Source organism: Centruroides sculpturatus, unplaced genomic scaffold (assembly GCF_000671375.1).
Source record: "Centruroides sculpturatus isolate CEXI.00-Female unplaced genomic scaffold, Cexi_2.0 scaffold585, whole genome shotgun sequence".
Lineage (NCBI taxonomy): Eukaryota > Metazoa > Arthropoda > Arachnida > Scorpiones > Buthidae > Centruroides > Centruroides sculpturatus.
The window spans coordinates 139,204-160,554 of NW_019384762.1; the positions used below are offsets into that span (position 1 = coordinate 139,204).

Below are 21,351 nucleotides of genomic sequence, written 5' to 3' on the forward strand. Positions count from 1 at the left end.
CATTCCTGCTCATACTGAGAGTTAAACAATGGTGTTGTTGGAGACACAGTTTCCAGATCAGCTCATCTCAAAAGGATTATGGGACCCAAAGTCACTTGATCTAAGTGTGTATGTGATTACTACTGGTGGGAAAAGTAGAAAACAAAAGTTTACAAAACTTCATTTCATAAACTTTTGTTTTCAACATTACAGAGTTTATTCTACTCGATTATCAAAAGATAAAGCTGCTATAATTAAATATGAAAATATTTNTTTATGTATGAATAAATTTAATTTATGTCAATCTAGTAGCTGATTTTGATTAAGATTTTTGTTCTTGATATCACAATAAATTTCAGCATCCAAACCAATAGTAGTACAAGTAACAACAGCACTGGATATACAAAAAATAACTACTCACAAAGTCAACCAAAATCCAGCAATTAAACAGTTGCACAAACATTTTCATCTACCTTCCAGTAGATATCCTCAAGTGGAATATTACAATTCCACATAGTACACTCCCTTCATATGACCTTTTCATTACAAATTGGCAGCATTTAATGCATTGATCTGAAGAGTTTTTACCCACTGCTCTGATATTCAGGACAGGGAGAAGGAATGTTGTTACATCCTATGGCAGGTACTTGAACATGAGTATGTTCTGAAATCTATTAAAAGGCCTCATTTCCCACTATGAAGCCCACTTGTACACTGACACTGCACCAAGCACACCCACCACAGGCATCAACTTTAGAGAGGTTGCATTGGCCCCTTGCATACAGAGAAATTGCCAAATCCAGCTTTTGTTTGGCATCTAGGCAGTGCCCAACCATCTTTTTTCTCCTTTGCAATGCCAAGGACACCAAGAACTGGCACCACCTCCCAGGAATGTATTTTGTTCCTCTACATGATCATAGATGCAATACCCACTCACATACATTGAGGATACATACAGACACTTACAAACATGCTTCAAGGAACAACAGGAAAACATCAAAAAAGGCTATTTTTCGACTGCCCTCACATCTTACGCTTCAAACTCAGGAGTGTAGGTCTTCTTTCATCTATCCAGGATCATCCACTCTGCATACGATAAGATACTTTTATGATACCTGGAGAAGTATGAGATCTACAAGGCTTCTATAAAGAACTTTGCCATCAACCACAAGAATGTGGAGTTGTTCCCCTCAGCTTGGAAGTTTTACGTTGATGATCTGGTTGATGATATTCAATCAGACATGAATTCTATGATGTCATATGTATCCACCAACAGCCAGGTGCCACACTTACTACGCAACACATGTGATTCTAAATGTAGAATTTTCATGTGGAATTGTAATATTCCACCTGAAAATATCTACTAGAAGGTAGATGAGAACATTTGTGCAACTGTTTAATTGCTGGATTTTGGTTGACTTTGTAAGTAGTTCCCCCCACTAAAAGTAGTATCTTTTAGGATCCTATTTTTTGAAAATAAAAAGTTTCATTTAATTAGTCTAAAACCACTTGCTGGATTCTTAATCAGCATTGTGAAAACAGATGTTCAAGGTATTAATATTTTAAAAAGTAAACTTTACATTCACGAAGAGTAAAAAATGATTTTGTTTTTAAGTGACCTTGAAAATAATAAAGGACAACAAAAAAGTTCCATCCAATTCTCCATGCACGACTTCCTATGCAAGTATATTAATAAAATTAATGTATATTCAGTAAGTACTTTTGGAATGAAATGGGACTTGCAACTTGCTCTCTACCTTATAAATTCTTGTTAGTATATATTGAATTTCACTGATATGGCAAAGCTTGAGACCAGACACACTAGAGTAGCAGATTTTCTAAATCAGTAGAATAAAAAATGTAATATGGTAATATCTGTACCTGTTTAGAAGCAACAACCACCATAAGTAAGTAGTTGAAGATGCAAACAATATGAGACACTGATAATGTCACAGCTGCAATGTTGGAAATTATCTGATTTATAGATAGTTTGAGATAGAATTGCATATTTTCTAACCTCGAGAAAAAGTTGATATAACTTCCAATATTCTCAGAAAACCTGCTAACTTGTTTCAGTGTAAGTATTTAGAAAAATCACAAATTGGCTATTTTTCATATGGACCAAAAAAATTAAGAAATAAAAATATGAAGGAAGGGGTAACAATATAAACAGACTTTGACATATTTTCTTTTTTCCATTTTATGGTCAGAATTTAACTTCTCTAAGCTTTTACATTATATAATTGCAGATAGGTTTGGACACTGACATTCAGAACAAAATTTCATAAAATTAATCTTTTAATAAGAAGGCATAAATCAAAAAAAACTGGTCATAGACTGGAAATAGACAAACTCCATTGGATNACAGAGTATACCTTGGTCCAATGCACAGGATGAGTGAGAGTGTAATATCAGCAAATAATTATTTTATATATTGTGCTACCATATTACTACAGAGACACACATTGCTCAATCTGTGCTTATCACATCATATCATATAAACCCATGTCAAGTACTGGAAATTTTTATAATTCAAAATTTACTTCATGATTTCAAGATGTGAAGATTGGCATGTGGTATGCAGTGTCTGCATGGTATATAATAAAACAAATTTTTTTTTACAGACACAATTACTTCTGAAGTCTATATAGAGCAAATTTTGGCATCTTTCATGGAACAGCTAATTGTGCACAAAAAAAATTATGCATGGTATCTGCCAGATAGCATTCCTGCTCATACTGAAAGTTAAACAATGGTGTTGTTGGAGACACAGTTTCCAGATCAGCTCATCTCAAAAGGATTATGGGACCCAAAGTCACTTGATCTAAGTGTGTATGTGATTACTACTGGTGGGAAAAGTAGAAAACAAAAGTTTACAAAACTTCATTTCATAAACTTTTGTTTTCAACATTACAGAGTTTATTCTACTCGATTATCAAAAGATAAAGCTGCTATAATTAAATATGAAAATATTTTTTGCATTTGATCAATTTCATACACAATGCACAATTTGAATTGTCATTTCTTGACAGAAAATTGTAGTTATGCCTATTTTCAATAGCTTCATTTCTCTCATTCCTGAATAATAACTTTAATTGTTAAAATTTGAAAAACTTTCAAAGTACATGGTAATCTCACTTCATCATTTTGATATATTGCACCCCTTCCTACTATACTGAAAATTTAAAATATCTGGTTTTTAGTACGTACAATGAATTCAAGAAATAATACTTAGAATCATTACTTTTTAAAATTAAAACCCCATAAAACTACTTTCATTGCAAGCAATATAAGATAATAAGAATTGAAAAAATAAGCAACACTGAATGCAAAATGAGTAAAAAACAAGAAAAGGATATAATGACTGAATTTGCCATGAGAAATTAAAATTATTATGAGACAACAGCCTAGCCATATACCACTAGACAAATTACTTTCTATCTAATTATTAACTTAGACTTATTATAGTCCAACAATTCAGCAGATCATCTGGTTTTAAATAAAAAGCTAACAAAATATGAATGCATAAAAATACATAGAAAGGAAATTTGTTTATTGTGCATCAAAGTCTTTTGTACGACATTTGGTATAAATATTGAAGCATAATTCATAGTTAGTAAACAGAAAAATATTTGAAAAATATAGAAATTATTTTTATACTTGTAGTTTTTTTATTTTTCTGTGAAAAAGTACAATAAAGTATCACAAAAACACTTTAAGTAACTATTATTTGTTGCATATACAACCAGCTTGGAGTTGTGGTTAATAAAACCATATATACAGGTTTCATACAGATTAATTTGCTAATTTGTATTTTATTATTTTTTTAATAATGACAATGATTTAAAGGTAAACAGTACATCAGAAATATTATTATCTAATATACTGAGAAGTCAAAATTATCTAATGTACTAAGAAGAGCTTAATAATCAAACTTAAAAAAAGTGATCACTTTGCACCTGATGAACGGCTAATGGTGCTATTAATTTAAGATTATATCAAAGACTTTGAGCCTATGCTAATCATCAGACAAATTAAAATAAACACCAAGTCCATAGCAACAACCACTACAGTAAAAAATTTTTTACGTGTTTAAAATGTAAACTCATAATTTTTTACTGTACTGTCAGTTGCTACAGATTTAGTGTTCAATATCACTGCTTGATAATGAGCATATGCTCAAAATACACTTGCAAGTTTTTGGTGTAATCTTGGATTATAAGCATCGTTAAAGAAATTTATGATTAGTTTATTTGATTAAGTGAAATTTTTGTTATTACTTTAGAATAAATTTTATTTACTTCTTTCAAACAATTCATAATATTGCTTTGTAAGTACAGTACTTTGTATTTTCTGACTGTATGTATGGTATATAACACACACAGTAAGATTTGATCTGCTCTAATCAGTATTTTACATGAATTTTAATATGAAAAATCATCTTAATCTGTTAATTCCTTGCTTGGAAAAATTTCAGCAAGAATGTAGTCAGAAATTTCTGAGTATGGGTCAATCTGATGGCTTGAATAAACTTCGTACAGGGCAGATAGGCTACTATAAAAGTGCAATAGCCATCTCCTAGCATTATACAGTATTATTGAGCAGAGTTGCCATACCAATATGGATGTGCATATCATATGCAAGCCATTGATAAGCAAGACAACTTTCAATAAGAAAGGAAAAAGCTGAACACAAAAACAAGTATTAAAATTTTTCTTTTCCTTGTGGTTTTTCATGTAGTCTAGTATTTGAAAATGATGTACACCTGTTTTTCTATTTCATCATCCAGTGGTCAACTAGTCTAGTCATAACATTCTTTTTCTATTTTTTTTATCAATGTATTAAGACATTGTCTCTTACTTTTAAACTGAAATGGGGTGGCATGAGGATCAACAGAGAGTAAGGATAGGAGTGTTAGTGTGAGAAACACTACTCGAGGTGATGATAATCCTTGATGATAATTAAATTAGAAACACTGCATTAGCACATTTAGCAATCTGGCAGTCAATGTGTTAAGATATAAATGAGGTTGCAGCCAAAGATTTGAACACGAAAACATGAACATTGGATGTTCAGCGCTGCCTTCCTGTAAGCCTAGAAGTTTGACAATGCTGTTTGGAACGTTGAGCATGATTCCACTGATGCTCCAAATGCCATTGTCAAACTTCTAGGCTTACAGGAAAACAGTGCTGAATGTTTTCGCACTGAAAACTTCGGCCACAACCTCACTATAGTCTCTAGCTTGTCAGGTTCAAAAGTTCAAATTCTAATGTTGGCATGAATTTTGCAATAGTCATATTTTAATAAAGACTGTTATTTGTGGGTGCACTAAATCCACTAATGTAGTATCACATCAATTATATTAAAAAATACTTTATTTCTTAAATTAAAAATTAAACAAATTTTTAATTAGCTCAAATTCTTTTATTATAGATGATTACAATGTTTTTTAAATAAATGAATGAAAGATATTAAAATTAGTAATATTGACATAGTGTAGGAATGGAATTATTACTACACGAGACTGAGCAAGTCCTCGAACTACATGGTTGCTCCAGTGGAGTCATGTACAAAAAGTGGGTAATATGGCCAGCTGGCCAAAATATCATATTACAGGCGGCAGTTAACGTGTTATCCCTTTGATTCCAGACATATTTAATTTTAGATATAACCATACTTGGTTACTTATCTCTGGAAGTGAAAGGTTGGACAGAGGTCCAAGTAGCATAACTGGCAATGCATCCACACAGTAAGTAATTTAATTATTAAATTTAATAAGAAATGGTGCTTAATGACTACCTCTAGTACCAAATTACTTAGAATTTAATTATTAATAGCAGCATTAAAGTAGCCCAATTCAATATGACAATAATTTGACTTATTATTAAAAACATTGGGCTTTGAGATATTTATAGACAGCAATAAACTTGAATCACATAACTATAGTGCAGCTCAAAACAGGCATTATTTCCTATTTTCAATAACACTAAGCATTAGATATCTATCAAATTTGAATACAAAAGACGGAATTAAAATGCAAATATGCATTGACAATCATAAATTATTTATTTTTAAGCAATTAAATAGAAAAACTAAATATGATGAGAAATACAGGCTGAAAACTTTAGAGACATGTACTAAAATCTACTAATTTAATAATTAATTTGCATAATAAAAATCACATTTAAATAACACCCACAATCATTATGAATGTAACTTAAATTTATCATGTTTGTTAACTGGAGTAAAAGATGCCAAAAGTTGACAAACCATCGGAAGTAGAGATTTGTCAGATTTTGGTCCTACATGCCCAAAAAGTGTCACACAGAGAGACAGCAGCCTTAATTAATTTAGTATATCTTAATGAAATTCTATGTTCAAAATGTCCTTAAACTGTGAACAAGAGAAAGCAAGCTGTTTTATAATCCCAATACTGGATTAATTTTCAACTAAATTATGACCAATTTTTAATTAAAATTTAAAGTATGGCTTAAAGACAGTTTTGTCTTCACTTATTTACCTTTAGACCACACATTTCAGAATCAAGTAATTAGTCAAAATTTATCCTGAAATTAATCCATTATTAAGACTTGTCTCTAGTTACATGATGGGTTATGTGATTTGATTTCTATTTTATATATATACAGACTATTAAGAATTTTCATAGCACCTAATAGTCTGTCATCATCTTTAATCCAGATATAATTATAAGATGGTACTTAACCTGCAACCACTAGACGTGCTTGCTGAATGACCATAAATAACATTGCATTTGATATACATTCACTTGGATATTGCAGTTCTTGAATTTATTCCACGTAATTATCAGCTCATTTTACTTAATCCTACTTGTGGCTTCTAAAACAAAAAAGATGCAAGGATCAGTGGTATCAGTTCCTGCTGTGTATCTTTTGATGATGAGGATTCTGTGTTCTATAATGCAGTCTCAGTCAAGTCTTCCTCACTGTGGCAATACTTGCCAATGCACACTTGCAATTAAAAGAAAATAATTCTTTAGTTTTAATTTTTAATTTAAACCAACTGACATTCTATGTTCAAAAGTTTATCTATTACATTCAATTTTTCACCAAGTACAATTTTGTATTCTATGTGAAGATGGTCTATAAAAATGACCAGAAACATTCATAATTAAATAGTTTTTGCTGCTTGTAAAGGTTTCATGAGTGTCTGAATTATCACTGCATGGTTTCTGCTTGGAAAACTATCCTCTGTTTGCCTAAGACTCATTTATCATGCTCCAGAATCAATGCTTCTAGTGAAACTTTGTTTACAGTCCTTATTCAGACAAAATAAGGATTCATGGATCAAATTCATTCCATTCCATACTCTAAATTAGTGGTTTTCACTTCTATAATCAGATAAGCTCTCAAGTCAGCTGGGCCTGATAATGATATTCTGTCTTACCTATAATTTGAACCTGACAGTTTGACTCCAATTCTCTGTCACATTTGCCATTGCCTGCCTGGCATTTGGTTATGTGCCTTGATTTGATGGCTGGATGATGTGATACTTATTTCCAAGCCTGGCAAGAAGTTTTACTCTGAAGAAAAAGCTTTTAGATCTATTATCCTAATGTCTATCATATTAAAGACATTGGAGATGCTTATGATAGGAGTTTAAGAGACACTTGTTTGAGTAGGTTACCTCTCCGTTCCTTTCAGTTCACTTAACCTGGCAAGTCTTTTGAGACTGCTTTATGTAATTTGGTTTTCCAAATTTAGAAAGCTCTAGACAACAAGGTAAAGATTTTAATTTCTAACTTTAAATTGTTGAAAAGATGACAGTTTTATAATTTGTTCTATCATATAATGTAGTTGCTTGTTTTTAAACTGACTTAAATAATATAAATTATTTTCCCAAAAGACCACTTTTCCGGAGTTCACATCTTTATTATTCTAGTGCTTTAGAGTTCCTACTATCCAATAACAGAAATATTACTAGTAAAAAAAACACTCAAGAGTATCAGTTGAAAAGTATTGGACATGAACCATCTTATAACACAAAAAATTTCAAAATACATTCAATTAACTACAAATTTGTATTGAGTTTATATACACACACAATAATTAAACATTTCATCAGGTTCATAATTAATTTATCAAAAGCTGATAAAATGTGTTAAGTATGCCATTTTATTTATTCAATTACATTACATAATCTATAATTTAAACAAAATTAAATATAAATTTAAAAAATATTTCTTCTTGACATAGCCCAGAGCTGGCTAATTGCACAGACTTATTACACCTTGTAGGTTAAGTGATGAAACAGAGTCAGAGAAGAAGTTAAAAAATATGTTTAATTTTAATATTTATTAATATTGGAAATACATTTCGGACTCATAGTATCTCATCAGTCCAAACGGCAAGCATAGATTACTAGAAGTATTAGTCCAGACAAAAAAGAAAAAATATTTACAAGAAATAACTATATCAAGGATGTTTGCATCCCTGGAGAAAAGGTAGAAATTATAAGAGATCAATAAACTAAAAGTAAACATATAGTCTTTGGGTAAACAATTTTGTTGAGAGCAAGATTATCAAGTTTTGTATATATGCCAGAAACTCCACTTATAGTAATCAGTTCTTGCTGTTTGGAATGATGAGATACTGAGTCTAAAATGTATTTTCGATATTAATAAAGCATATATTTTTTAACTTCATCTCTGACTTAATTTTATCACTTAACCTACAAGGTGTGATAAGTCTGTATAATTAGCAATCCCTGGACTACATCAAGAAGCATTAATCTAGACAAGAAGCAAGAATATTTATTTTTAAAAAATATTTCATTAAATAAAATATTCTGCATGTCAATAATTATATGTGAAGTAAATAAAGCTGTCTTTCAACATTAAAAATTCCTTCCTTTATGGTGGTGAAATCAACACTATTGTACAAGTCGACCCCCCTATAACACTGTTGATTTTTCCATTTTATATGAATTCCATGTTGTACAAGTCACTTAGATTTTACAAATACGTGAACCATTCACAGCCCGGCACATGTAATTGTAAAATCTAAGTGACTCGTACAACATGGAATTCATATAAAATGGAAAAATCAAGTGTTATAGGGGGGTCGACTGTAATCAAATTTTCACTTTAGTGATAATAAAACAAGTACTTTCAAAGTGGCACAGACATCTTATTTAAATAAATAGAATGCTTTAAAATACCATTATAAAATTCATTTGACCAAAAGAACACAATTAAAATTTGTAAATATCAAAATTCAAATGTTAATATTAATGGATGATATTAAAAATATAACAATTTTAAAGGTAGATAAAAGAGTGATAAAAATAATCAATAATGTAAATTACAAAAATTATAAATAAAAATGTAATAAAAATGTCACTTATGAATAAAAAAACTTGTTTTATTATTGCTAAAGAGAAAATTTAATTACAGTAAAGCTCTAATTTCATCACTGTAAAGGAATTTTTAACATTGAAAGACAGTTTTTTTTACTTCACAAAAATATGTTTGTTATTACATAATAAGATCCTACTACAAAAAATTGCTGAAAATTTTAATTATCTTTGGAGTAGATCGAAAATGTTAGTTTTTAATAAACTCCCTTGGCAACGAATAAGGTGTTAGTTACTTGATTAATTATATAGTTATATTTGTTAAATTAGTTATATTCAAAAATTTTAACAGATTTTGATATATCTGAAACTAACATAAATATATATCAAGAATTCATAATACAGTCAAACTGCTCTAAAACAATACCTGCTACAACATTAAATCCCAGAACAATTACAGAATGTCCACAATCCTGGCCAAAGTCCTATACAAATACTGTAATTATCACTTGCTACAATGAACCCTGACACAACATTATCATCAGGATGTATTGGCACAACTTGCAGCTGACTCAAATGCTTCATTGCAGTTGACCTGTGGCAAAGAGCTAGGAGCACCTACTCACTAATCTTGTTAACTATAAACCCCCACCACACTCCAGAATGGTTTGCCCACAATTAGCTATTGGCTACATTGCAACCCTACTATGAGAAACTGCAAGCACCTGACTAATCACAGTGTTTCCTTTTCCCACCAGACAAACAGTACTAATGTGTCACGGAAAAAATGATAAAAGCATTAAAGCAGGTAAGTTTGGAAATGAAGTTAGAAACTCTTCAAAAATTTTGATAGTGGAATGAAACAAACAGAAGTTGCAAAAAAGTATGACTTTGTTCAGTCAATCCTAGCAACAATTTTAAAGAAACAGAAGAAAAATTGAGTGCAGTATAGTGGATGGAAACTTAGATCCTTCTTGAAAATGTCTGAAGACACATAATTGTGATTATGTTAACAGTGCAACATTTCCTTGGTTTACTGAAATGCAGGCGCAGAATATATTTAAATGAATTTTTACTTTCTTAATGATCTTGGTTCTTAAATTTCAACTTGCTACAACAATAACTTGGATATAACAATACTACTTTCCTGGTCCCCAAAATATCATTGTAGTGAGATTTGACTGTATATAGCCTATATAATATACAAAGTTGAGTCAAAAAGTTCCTTGAATCCTCTTCATTCCTAACATACTGAAGACCAATAGTCAAGATACTAGCTTAATACATAAAGTGTGATTTATTTATGTATTATGCTATGTATTATCATATGATTTTCTCACTCCTTAAAAATGCAAAAGATCCCTCTGAGAGAAAATGCCTACCAGTTTATAGTATTCTGATTTGGGACCAAAGGCTACAGGGTTCATATGAATATACTGGTTCTATAACTAGGAGCTTCTGCACAAGAATTAAGGAACATCAATCCAACATGGCACTTTCAGTCTACATTTTAGAAAATGACATGCAAGTGAATTTAATAGAGCATGACTCCTATACCATGCAACAGAAATGCCTCAGCTGAAACATCTGGAAAGAGTAGAAATCTACAAGGTCTTCAGGAAAGGGACAGCAGTTAACTTCAAGGAGACAGACGATATTTCATCAGCCTGGAGAGCACTATTTTAACTGGCCTAATTCAATGCATTGTATCTGACATGCACAACTTTGCATGTTTGATCTGCAATTTTAAAAACGTTCTGTTCTAACATTTTAATTTTAAATTTTTTTGTTCATCATTTTACATCAGTTAAACCTGATAGTGTCTGTTATAAATAGAAGAAAACACTAGGTACAATAAAAGTTTTTGTTTCTGCTGGTTATTGATGTTGGTGATGTGACTAAAATCTTCTCACGCGCACTTCTAACATACAAGCAGCAGCCCACGAAACACACAACGTAAATAACACACAGTCTCGTGCGGTAGTTGAGTACAATCATCACCTCAACTCAGTTTACAGGGAGATTGCCACCCATACTAACACTAAGATTGCATACAAGAGGCCTAGCACTGTATATGGGCTACTCCGCGATGGCAAAGACAAAATCAATAAGAAGCAAGCACCGGGTGTTTACATGGTCCCTCTATGGGACAACAGGTTTCAAAGGGAATTAGTTTATATTGGGTCCACAAAACGCTCTTTGAATAAAAGATTGCAGGAACACAAATACGACATCGTTAATAAAAGGCACACCACCGCCCTATCAACATATGCCACTGAACCCGGCATAAGAGCTGACCTACATGAGGCCAAACTGATCAAACTTTCTCACCGGGTGGAACACCTGCGAAATCTGGAGGCACTGGAAATTTACAAAGCCGGGTTACGCACCAATTGCATTAACGCTAATGATGCGGTCAATGTGTCACACGCTTGGAAGTACTGCTATGAGGTAACGGGCGACGCCCACTCCAGCAGTTAAAGACCACATCCCCGTTTGGTGTATTTATTTATATATATTTATATAATTGTATGTATTACATATGCCATTCCGTCGCCATGGCAATGCACATGCATAACTGTATTCTTTTAAAATCCGTTTGTGCTGTTCCATTTTTCAAAATTAATTTCATAATCATTGTTCTACGCTTGCACAGGTTCGAATCTAACTGATTTTAAACCTGATGAAGACCGAGAGTACGGTCGAAAACGTTTGTTTATTATTAAATTGATTACTACTGGACGTTTAAAGGTTTTGGAGTTTTAATGTTGGTGATGTGATTTATTTACATACTGAAGATAGATAACTACATTAACAAAATTAATGTAAGAAGTCACATATGGAGAAATAGATGGAATCTTTTTTGTTGACATTAGAAATGATTTTCAAAAACATTTATGTTGTAACTTTTCAACAAGTAACATAAAATTTCAATAACAAAATTAAAAAGTTTCATTTAATTAGTCTAAAACCACTTGCTGGATTCTTAATCAGCATTGTGAAAACAGATGTTCAAGGTATTAATATTTTAAAAAGTAAACTTTACATTCACGAAGAGTAAAAAATGATTTTGTTTTTAAGTGACCTTGAAAATAATAAAGGACAACAAAAAAGTTCCATCCAATTCTCCATGCACGACTTCCTATGCAAGTATATTAATAAAATTAATGTATATTCAGTAAGTACTTTTGGAATGAAATGGGACTTGCAACTTGCTCTCTACCTTATAAATTCTTGTTAGTATATATTGAATTTCACTGATATGGCAAAGCTTGAGACCAGACACACTAGAGTAGCAGATTTTCTAAATCAGTAGAATAAAAAATGTAATATGGTAATATCTGTACCTGTTTAGAAGCAACAACCACCATAAGTAAGTAGTTGCAGATGCAAACAATATGAGACACTGATAATGTCACAGCTGCAATGTTGGAAATTATCTGATTTATAGATAGTTTGAGATAGAATTGCATATTTTCTAACCTCGAGAAAAAGTTTATATAACTTCCAATATTCTCANATTACATTACAGCCAATCTTACCCATTTTCACAGAATGCAGGAATTAGGTTCCCATTTCCAGACTAATTAGAAAATTTTTAGATGAATCTAAAATTATGTTCGATTTAACGCAAAAAACCATATCTGTGCCTGTAAATCTTGCACATTGCTTTCTCTTAACACTTCCATTATTGAAGCCTTAATCCTGTCCCTTTCCCTGTGGGGGGATTTCAAAAAATTCCTTGTTAGTATGCGTTCTTGTGACGCACCCTAACTGTGTACCAAATTTCAAGTTTCAACTCTTAACCATGTTGAAATGCTCACGATGAAATGCTCGTATACACGCACGCCATCTATCATATGATAAATGTACTGTGCCAGAAACCTTCACGGGAGTGTATTAAACAACTTCCCAAAGTTTCATGGCAATCAGATAAATTGTGTAGTAATGCATGAAGGAGACAGACAAACATACATTCATTTTTATATATATCGATAGTCACAAATAAATTTATGAAAACTTCAAATAATGAACTCATTTCTAAGCAATAGAACAATATTTGTTTGATCCTATCCTTTACATTTATATTCAAGCTATTACATTAAATACTAAGTTATTTATCAATAGAATATATCAACCAAGTATAGGTGGCAAAGTTATTTCAATCTAATATATATATATCTGGATAAGATATTTATGTTTATTCTTCCTGAAACTTATTTTATTCTGTTCAATTCAAGAACCATAGAACATTAATACATTATGTTTTCTTAGATAAGTTATGATGTATTTTCAAATAAAACAATTTCTTGGTGATTATTGGTTTCCATTAAAAACTTAATACACAAAAAAATATTGATCGTGTAATACTGATTCAACTTTCACTTATTTCTATTTACAAAAACTGATAAAAATTTAATTTTAAATTTACCAGAAACATCAATTTGACATTGGTTATTATATCTATACAAGTAACATTGCTAAATTAGGATAAAGTGAAGAATATTATACTTTATTTACAATTTGTGGTGTATATTGTTATCATATTCAAATGTTCCAGAAATAGAACAAAAAAAAAATTAATGTATAGGTAGACCTGAAGTTGATCTGTAAAGCAGCTTAAAAAAAACATTTGTCCAATTATTAAATTTGTGCTGGAAAGTTAAACGGTTGTGTGCATGATATTGTTTGATTATTTTTCCAGTTTGAATTTCTTTTTCATAAAAATAGTTATAACTAAATTTTATAAAATTTTAACAATTTCCTCTAGTAATGTAGTTTAAGTGAAGAAATATGAAGAAAATATTCAAATATATTTTACATAATGTTAAATTTTCAGATAAATAGTAATGGTGCTGCTGCAAGAGATGGAAGATTGAAACCAGGAATGAGATTAATTGAGGTAAAACAAAACATTTTTCTTTTTTAATATATATATTTTATCAGTAATAATGTATAATGCAGTTTCCATCAGTTTATTTCTCATCCAATAGCCTAAACTGTATTTTTGTCATATAACAAAATTATTTTTATAATAAATAAAAGTAATAAGGTGAGATGAGTATGCGTATTTCAAGGAACGTGTGTTTATGACTTATTTTATAAATTTAAATTTTCTTGGTAACAGAATTATAAAATGTGCAAAATTTATAAAACTAAAAAAGATTTCAAGGTTTTTTCTGTTTTTAGAAATAATATTAAAAATTTTTTTTCTATACAAAGTCTATAATGACCAAATACAAAATTTTAAAAATTAATTGAGTATTTTTGTTTTTTAATTATTAAAGTTTTGTCAGAATATTTTTATTTATATTTATCATTTTATCAATTTTTCTGATTATTATAGTTAAAAATAATAGTTTTAAATTTGTAGATAACAAATAATGTTAACTTCCATATTATGAAGTTCCATATAATGGATTTTTCTTTATGACAAATTTTTTTATAGAATGTCAAAAATATGTTATTACTGATAAAAAAAACTCATTAAATGGAAAATTTATTTAATAAATTATCCACCTTTTCTGGAAGAAATTTGTTATACAGAAGTTCAATTATTTCATTATGAGTTGTGTGAAAAAATTAGAAGCTTATATTTTATATTGTTGTATGTAAGTTAATAATTTATGGTATTAAATTTGAAATATTTTTAAATACAGAAGTAAAATTTTAAATATTACAAATATTTTGTTGTAAATAAATTTGTCATTAAAACAAATAATATTTTGTGTGATAAAGTAAATGATTAAAACTTTTTCCACTTTTATTTATGTAATGAAGTGTGTGTGTGTGTTAATAATTTAATCATCAATAAAAATCTTGTAAATAAATTACAAATTGAAATACCAAAATCAATACTGCCAAATTTTGTTAGTTTATATATTTGTTGGCAGTAGTTTCATATTGTACATATATTTTTAATTATTGTTTTACTTTTAATTAAATATTTTAAAATGTGTTAATTCTTTAAAGGTGAATGGTACTTCACTTTTGGGAGTTTCTCATCAAGAAGCTGTCCACGCTCTTCGTAATGCAGGTAGCGTGATTCAGCTCATAATCTGCGATGGTTATGAACCAGAAGAAATCGAAGACATAATGAAATCTGCTCTTTCTCTTTCCTCAATTGATCGTGAAGATGAAGAGACAGAAATTATTAGACAAGTATGTGGTTTTGTCTAAAAATTTTCAATTTACTTAAAATAATATGTCATAACTATGATAATTTTTTTTAATTTATAGTGATTTATTTTTTATATTAATTACATTTTTACATAAATATAAATTTTTAATGTTGAAAATTATCACAAAACAATTATTAAAACAGAAACTCTGGTTACAATAATCAACATTTCATAATGTATTTTAATTTGGGGGAACATGATAATTATTATTATAAGTGCATTCAACAATATTTGGAAATTTTATTTTTTGTTACTTTCTCCTTGATAAAGTAGAATGAGGATAATGAAATAAAAATTAAATATGAATAAAAATATTTTAATTTCTCTAGAAATTTTTATACCAGTGTTTTTCAACCTTCTTGAATACGCGATCCCTTTACAAGTTAAAAACTTCTGGTGATCCCCGAGGGCCATATTAAAACTATATCAGTGATTTTAAAAACTACGTATTTAATTTTCTTTCTGTTCAGACCTAAATATTGATTGAAAAACCAATTGTACTGTAATAACAGGTACAGTTTTCTCACTGAAATTGTAGTTTTTTTTTTATTGTAGTGTAGGACCTACAAATAGGGTTACCACCTGTCCGGTTTCCATCCACCCAGACAGTCCAGGGATCGACTCACTGTTTGGGTGAACTATTTTTTTTGTCCAGGAATATCATGCGCAACCTGTCGACCTTTTTTTTTTTCTTTGCTTGCACAATTCGTACATGTCTCCAATATCCAATAGAGCCATCCAATCATCTTTAGTTGTTTTTCTTAATTTATGCTACTTACGTTACTCCTACCCAAGTCTCCCTAGTCCCTAACTGTAACTGATTTAGAACCGGCATTCACTTCACATTATTTGCATTGCAAAATGACATTGCACATGCATCAGGAACTTCTGTTCAAACAAACCTCACCTGCCGTCCAGATCAGCGATTTTGAAAAGTGGGCAACACTATCTACAAACACTTGTCTTTTTCTTTTACCCGTGACTCCCCATGTAAGGCTTTGCGACCCCCTGGGGGTCACAACCCACAGGTTGAAAAACACTGTTTTATACCTTATAAAATATTTTTTTAATTTCTTTTAATATTAAGTCAATATATTTATAAATTGAAAATTGCTACAAGTTCCCAGTTTTTAAAAATGTGAGAAATTGCATTTAATTAAACAACTCAAAAAATATATACTTATATGTATATCTTGCACTTATGCTTTAAAAAATATATTTATATATTTATCTTTATGTTTTTTCTCAAAATTCATTTGTTTTGAGATATTGGAATCTATTTTTAAAATACTGTTTTATTCAAATAATGATCACCCTTTAACAGTAGCCGCATCTACTATTTAACGATTTCGGAAACTTAGGGAAATGATGTAAACATAAAAAATAATCATAAACTACTATAGATAGGTTTACTATGCAAACAAATTTTATAGAAAATGAAATATGTAAAACAAAGAATATAAAGTATGCATACTTTCTATTTGTTTTATTATTATTGCTGTATAGAAAATAACACGTTATAAAGAAAGATACCAGTTGCCATTTGAAGTATAATTTGTTTTGAAAATCTAATTTAATTTTTTATAAATAAATATGTAAATACTTCATTAATAATAGACACATGCTGATACTTGCAATGGAAATAACAGCCCTCAATTACCACAAAGAACCACAGGGAAAATACACAGTTTAAAATAATAGCTGTAGCTATTATTTGAATAAAACTGTTACCTTAATTGAAATGATGTATTGTAATATCAATAGAAATAACAATTTATTTACATATAAATTTACAAATCATGTAATAAAAATTTTAACTAACAAGTTAATGTTAATTTTTAGTTTTTATAAGTGAAGTAGATGTTAAATTGAGAGAGATGATGTTTGTTTGACCATACAAATATCTACAATCATACAAAAATCAGTTTATAAACAAAATTATTATGTACAATAAATTCTTTCAAATTGTTGTTTTAAAAAACTTTGTTTGTTGTATAATTTAATATAGATTGTGATTTTTTTTGTAACTGTAAAAGTGAATTTATCCACAATCTAGCTCTCGAAATATTTTAATCAGTATTTTAACAGAGAAAGAAGTTTTAAAAATTGAAATAAATAATAATTATAACTAATCTGTTCTCTGATTTTACATTATCTTAGGAGCAACAAATGATGGAAGAAACTAATCAATGGGAAAGAGAAAAACAAGTAAGTTTTGTTTACTTACACTTTCATAATATACAGTATTCATAGTTTTTTTACAATGCCTTCCTTTGCTCGTAATTTATTCCTTATTTTTTTTTATCATTTATAAATATTTTTTAATTGCATTTGAAGTGAATTAAGATTTAGAATTCAAAAATATTTTAAGAATTTACAATGAAAATTAATTTTAACTTTTTTAGTGTTTTAATGAAAGATAGTTGTTTATTTTTATTAATTTAATAAACATTTTCTGAGAAATTTCATATTTTTTCAGTAAATCAGTCATTTACAAAATGCAAGTTAAAATATAAAATATTATACACTAGAAAGATACTTAATAGTTGAAATTTAGATTAGTTATTTTGACAATTAAACTAAGCATTTTTTTCATGTATTAGTTATATTGTTATAGGAAATAACCTATATGAAATATACTTTTAGTAATGCCATTGTTAAAACATTTACTTTAGATTATTTTACTTTAAATAAAGATTGTGTTCATAATAAATAACACCTAATGTATAAAACTATATTATATAAATCACATGTCCTTCTAAAAAGATATCTAAGATTTAGACAGAAAATAAATTTTTTCCTTAAAGTATGAATATTAATGTTTTATTCTTTTATCATATTGGTTATTCAGTTATTAGTCAAAAAACTTACCCTAGTTTATTATACAGAAATAAATTAAGATTACAGAAGCCATTATTTGGAACAGATAGCATATGGAAAAGTGTCTAGTAGTACTTTCTATAAGTATACATTGTCTTGGCATGTAGTAGTGAGATACTGTTTTGTCTTTCAATTTGATAAAATGTTGCAGAATCATTTATAAAAATTGCATGCAAAAGTTACATTTTTAAATTTTACAAAATTAAAACTTACTTGACATTCTGATTCTGGTAAATTAAAAAATTGTAAATTTACAACTTGAATTTTATCTTTTAGTGCATCATATAAAAATTCAAACATCAAATAGAATTAAAATTTATGGCATAAAGTATTCTGAAAACATTAGCACTTAAGTATTTTTACATGGAAATTTTTTGTTTTTGAATCATTATATTTTAAAGGTAAAAAAATTTCAATGGGAAAATGAGTTATAAAGAATATTTTCTGCATTGTTGAAATGGAAATATAATTACCATTAATTGATGATGATTTCTTATAGCTTTTTTTATTATTAACTGTTAACCATCAATCAGTTTACAAGACCATGTAACACATTTATTCTTGGTTCATCACTAGTCTAGTATAAAGTTAAAGCTTGTTGTTTAGAATACCTTTAAATCAGTGTGTACCATGCAATTGAGTAGTTTGCTTTGTATATGTAGATCAGTATTTTTCCATTTTGACAAGTTTAAAATTTAGGGCAGTCTGAGAGACCACACCACAGCATAAGCTTAACACGTGTAATATTTTTTCAAATTGAAAATGGCTTCTCTTCCTGGAAGTTCTAAATTAGTTTATATGAGAATTTAGAGTGTGAGAAATGTCTAATTTGAGTGGTATGAAGCATATTTTAGTGGCACAAGTTACATAGAAAGTAATTACAGAATGATAAACAAGGCCAGTCAACCTCCTTTAAAACTAACAGCAAAATAAGTAAAAAATAAATATATTAGTGAATCAGTACTGGTTTATGTACTGTACAACATATTAATATGTTGCAAGAAGCCAAGATGTCTTGAATGAACAACAAAAGTTTGTGTTGAATACGCAAAAGAATTATATTATGGTACTCATGTTATATTTCCAAGAATTAGTCTTTCTTTTTAAATGTTTGTATAAAATATCTTTTAATTTTTGAAATAGAAGTTAAACTGTACTCGAGTTTTTATTTGAATTATAATTTAGGCTACCTTTATTACAAGCATAATGATACCTTATGTCTTCAATAAAAGTAAATAAATGTTTCTATGACATATTTTTTTTTTCTTCAAATTCTCCTTATATTGTAAAAGACACCTTAAAACATTGATATTGAAACTTGTAAAAGCAAAAAAAATATGTCATAGAAACATTTATTTACTTTTATTGAAGACATAAGGTATCATTATGCTTGTAATAAAGGTAGCCTAAATTATAATTCAAATAAAAACTCGAGTACAGTTTAACTTCTATTTCAAAAATTAAAAGATATTTTATACAAACATTTAAAAAGAAAGACTAATTCTTGGAAATATAACATGAGTACCATAATATAATTCTTTTGCGTATTCAACACAAACTTTTGTTGTTCATTCAAGACATCTTGGCTTCTTGCAACATATTAATATGTTGTACAGTACATAAACCAGTACTGATTCACTAATATATTTATTTTTTACTTATTTTGCTGTTAGTTTTAAAGGAGGTTGACTGGCCTTGTTTATCATTCTGTAATTACTTTCTATGTAACTTGTGCCACTAAAATATGCTTCATACCACTCAAATTAGACATTTCTCACACTCTAAATTCTCATATAAACTAATTTAGAACTTCCAGGAAGAGAAGCCATTTTCAATTTGAAAAAATATTACACGTGTTAAGCTTATGCTGTGGTGTGGTCTCTCAGTCTGCCCTAAATTTTAAACTTGTCAAAATGGAAAAATACTGATCTAGATATACAAAGCAAACTACTCAATTGCATGGTACACACTGATTTAAAGGTATTCTAAACAACAAGCTTTAACTTTATACTAGACTAGTGATGAACCAAGAATAAATGTGTTACATGGTCTTGTAAACTGATTGATGGTTAACAGTTAATAATAAAAAAAGCTATAAGAAATCATCATCAATTAATGGTAATTATATTTCCATTTCAACAATGCAGAAAATATTCTTTATAACTCATTTTCCCATTGAAATTTTTTTACCTTTAAAATATAATGATTCAAAAACAAAAAATTTCCATGTAAAAATACTTAAGTGCTAATGTTTTCAGAATACTTTATGCCATAAATTTTAATTCTATTTGATGTTTGAATTTTTATATGATGCACTAAAAGATAAAATTCAAGTTGTAAATTTACAGTTTTTTAATTTACCAGAATCAGAATGTCAAGTAAGTTTTAATTTTGTAAAATTTAAAAATGTAACTTTTGCATGCAATTTTTATAAATGATTCTGCAACATTTTATCAAATTGAAAGACAAAACAGTATCTCACTACTACATGCCAAGACAATGTATACTTATAGAAAGTACTACTAGACACTTTTCCATATGCTATCTGTTCCAAATAATGGCTTCTGTAATCTTAATTTATTTCTGTATAATAAACTAGGGTAAGTTTTTTGACTAATAACTGAATAACCAATATGATAAAAGAATAAAACATTAATATTCATACTTTAAGGAAAAAATTTATTTTCTGTCTAAATCTTAGATATCTTTTTAGAAGGACATGTGATTTATATAATATAGTTTTATACATTAGGTGTTATTTATTATGAACACAATCTTTATTTAAAGTAAAATAATCTAAAGTAAATGTTTTAACAATGGCATTACTAAAAGTATATTTCATATAGGTTATTTCCTATAACAATATAACTAATACATGAAAAAAATGCTTAGTTTAATTGTCAAAATAACTAATCTAAATTTCAACTATTAAGTATCTTTCTAGTGTATAATATTTTATATTTTAACTTGCATTTTG

General features: G+C 28.8%; 2 protein-coding genes across 3 annotated transcripts in view; one reads left to right on the top strand and one right to left on the bottom strand.

Moving 5' to 3' along the window:
* LOC111628823 (protein alan shepard-like) overlaps nucleotides 1-21,351 on the bottom strand; it is a 241,729-nt gene that overhangs the window by 138,371 nt on the left and 82,007 nt on the right. The gene's annotated exons all lie outside the window — the stretch shown is intronic.
* LOC111628824 (protein scribble homolog) lies at nucleotides 14,123-17,840 on the top strand. The gene is made up of 3 exons (XM_023372666.1): nucleotides 14,123-14,215; nucleotides 15,286-15,474; nucleotides 17,655-17,840. The coding sequence occupies exons 1-3, from the start codon at nucleotides 14,138-14,140 to the stop codon at nucleotides 17,745-17,747; spliced, it is 360 nt and encodes a 119-aa protein (XP_023228434.1). The 5' UTR covers nucleotides 14,123-14,137; the 3' UTR covers nucleotides 17,748-17,840.

What these genes read in the sequence shown, in the direction of transcription:
- LOC111628824 (XM_023372666.1), top strand. Translation starts at nt 14,138, where the DNA reads ATGTTAAATTTTCAGATAAATAGTAATGGTGCTGCTGCAAGAGATGGA. An exon ending in CAGGAATGAGATTAATTGAG is followed by an intron (nt 14,216 to 15,285) that starts GTAAAACAAAAC and finishes AATTCTTTAAAG; the next exon opens with GTGAATGGTACTTCACTTTT. An exon ending in AGACAGAAATTATTAGACAA is followed by an intron (nt 15,475 to 17,654) that starts GTATGTGGTTTT and finishes ACATTATCTTAG; the next exon opens with GAGCAACAAATGATGGAAGA.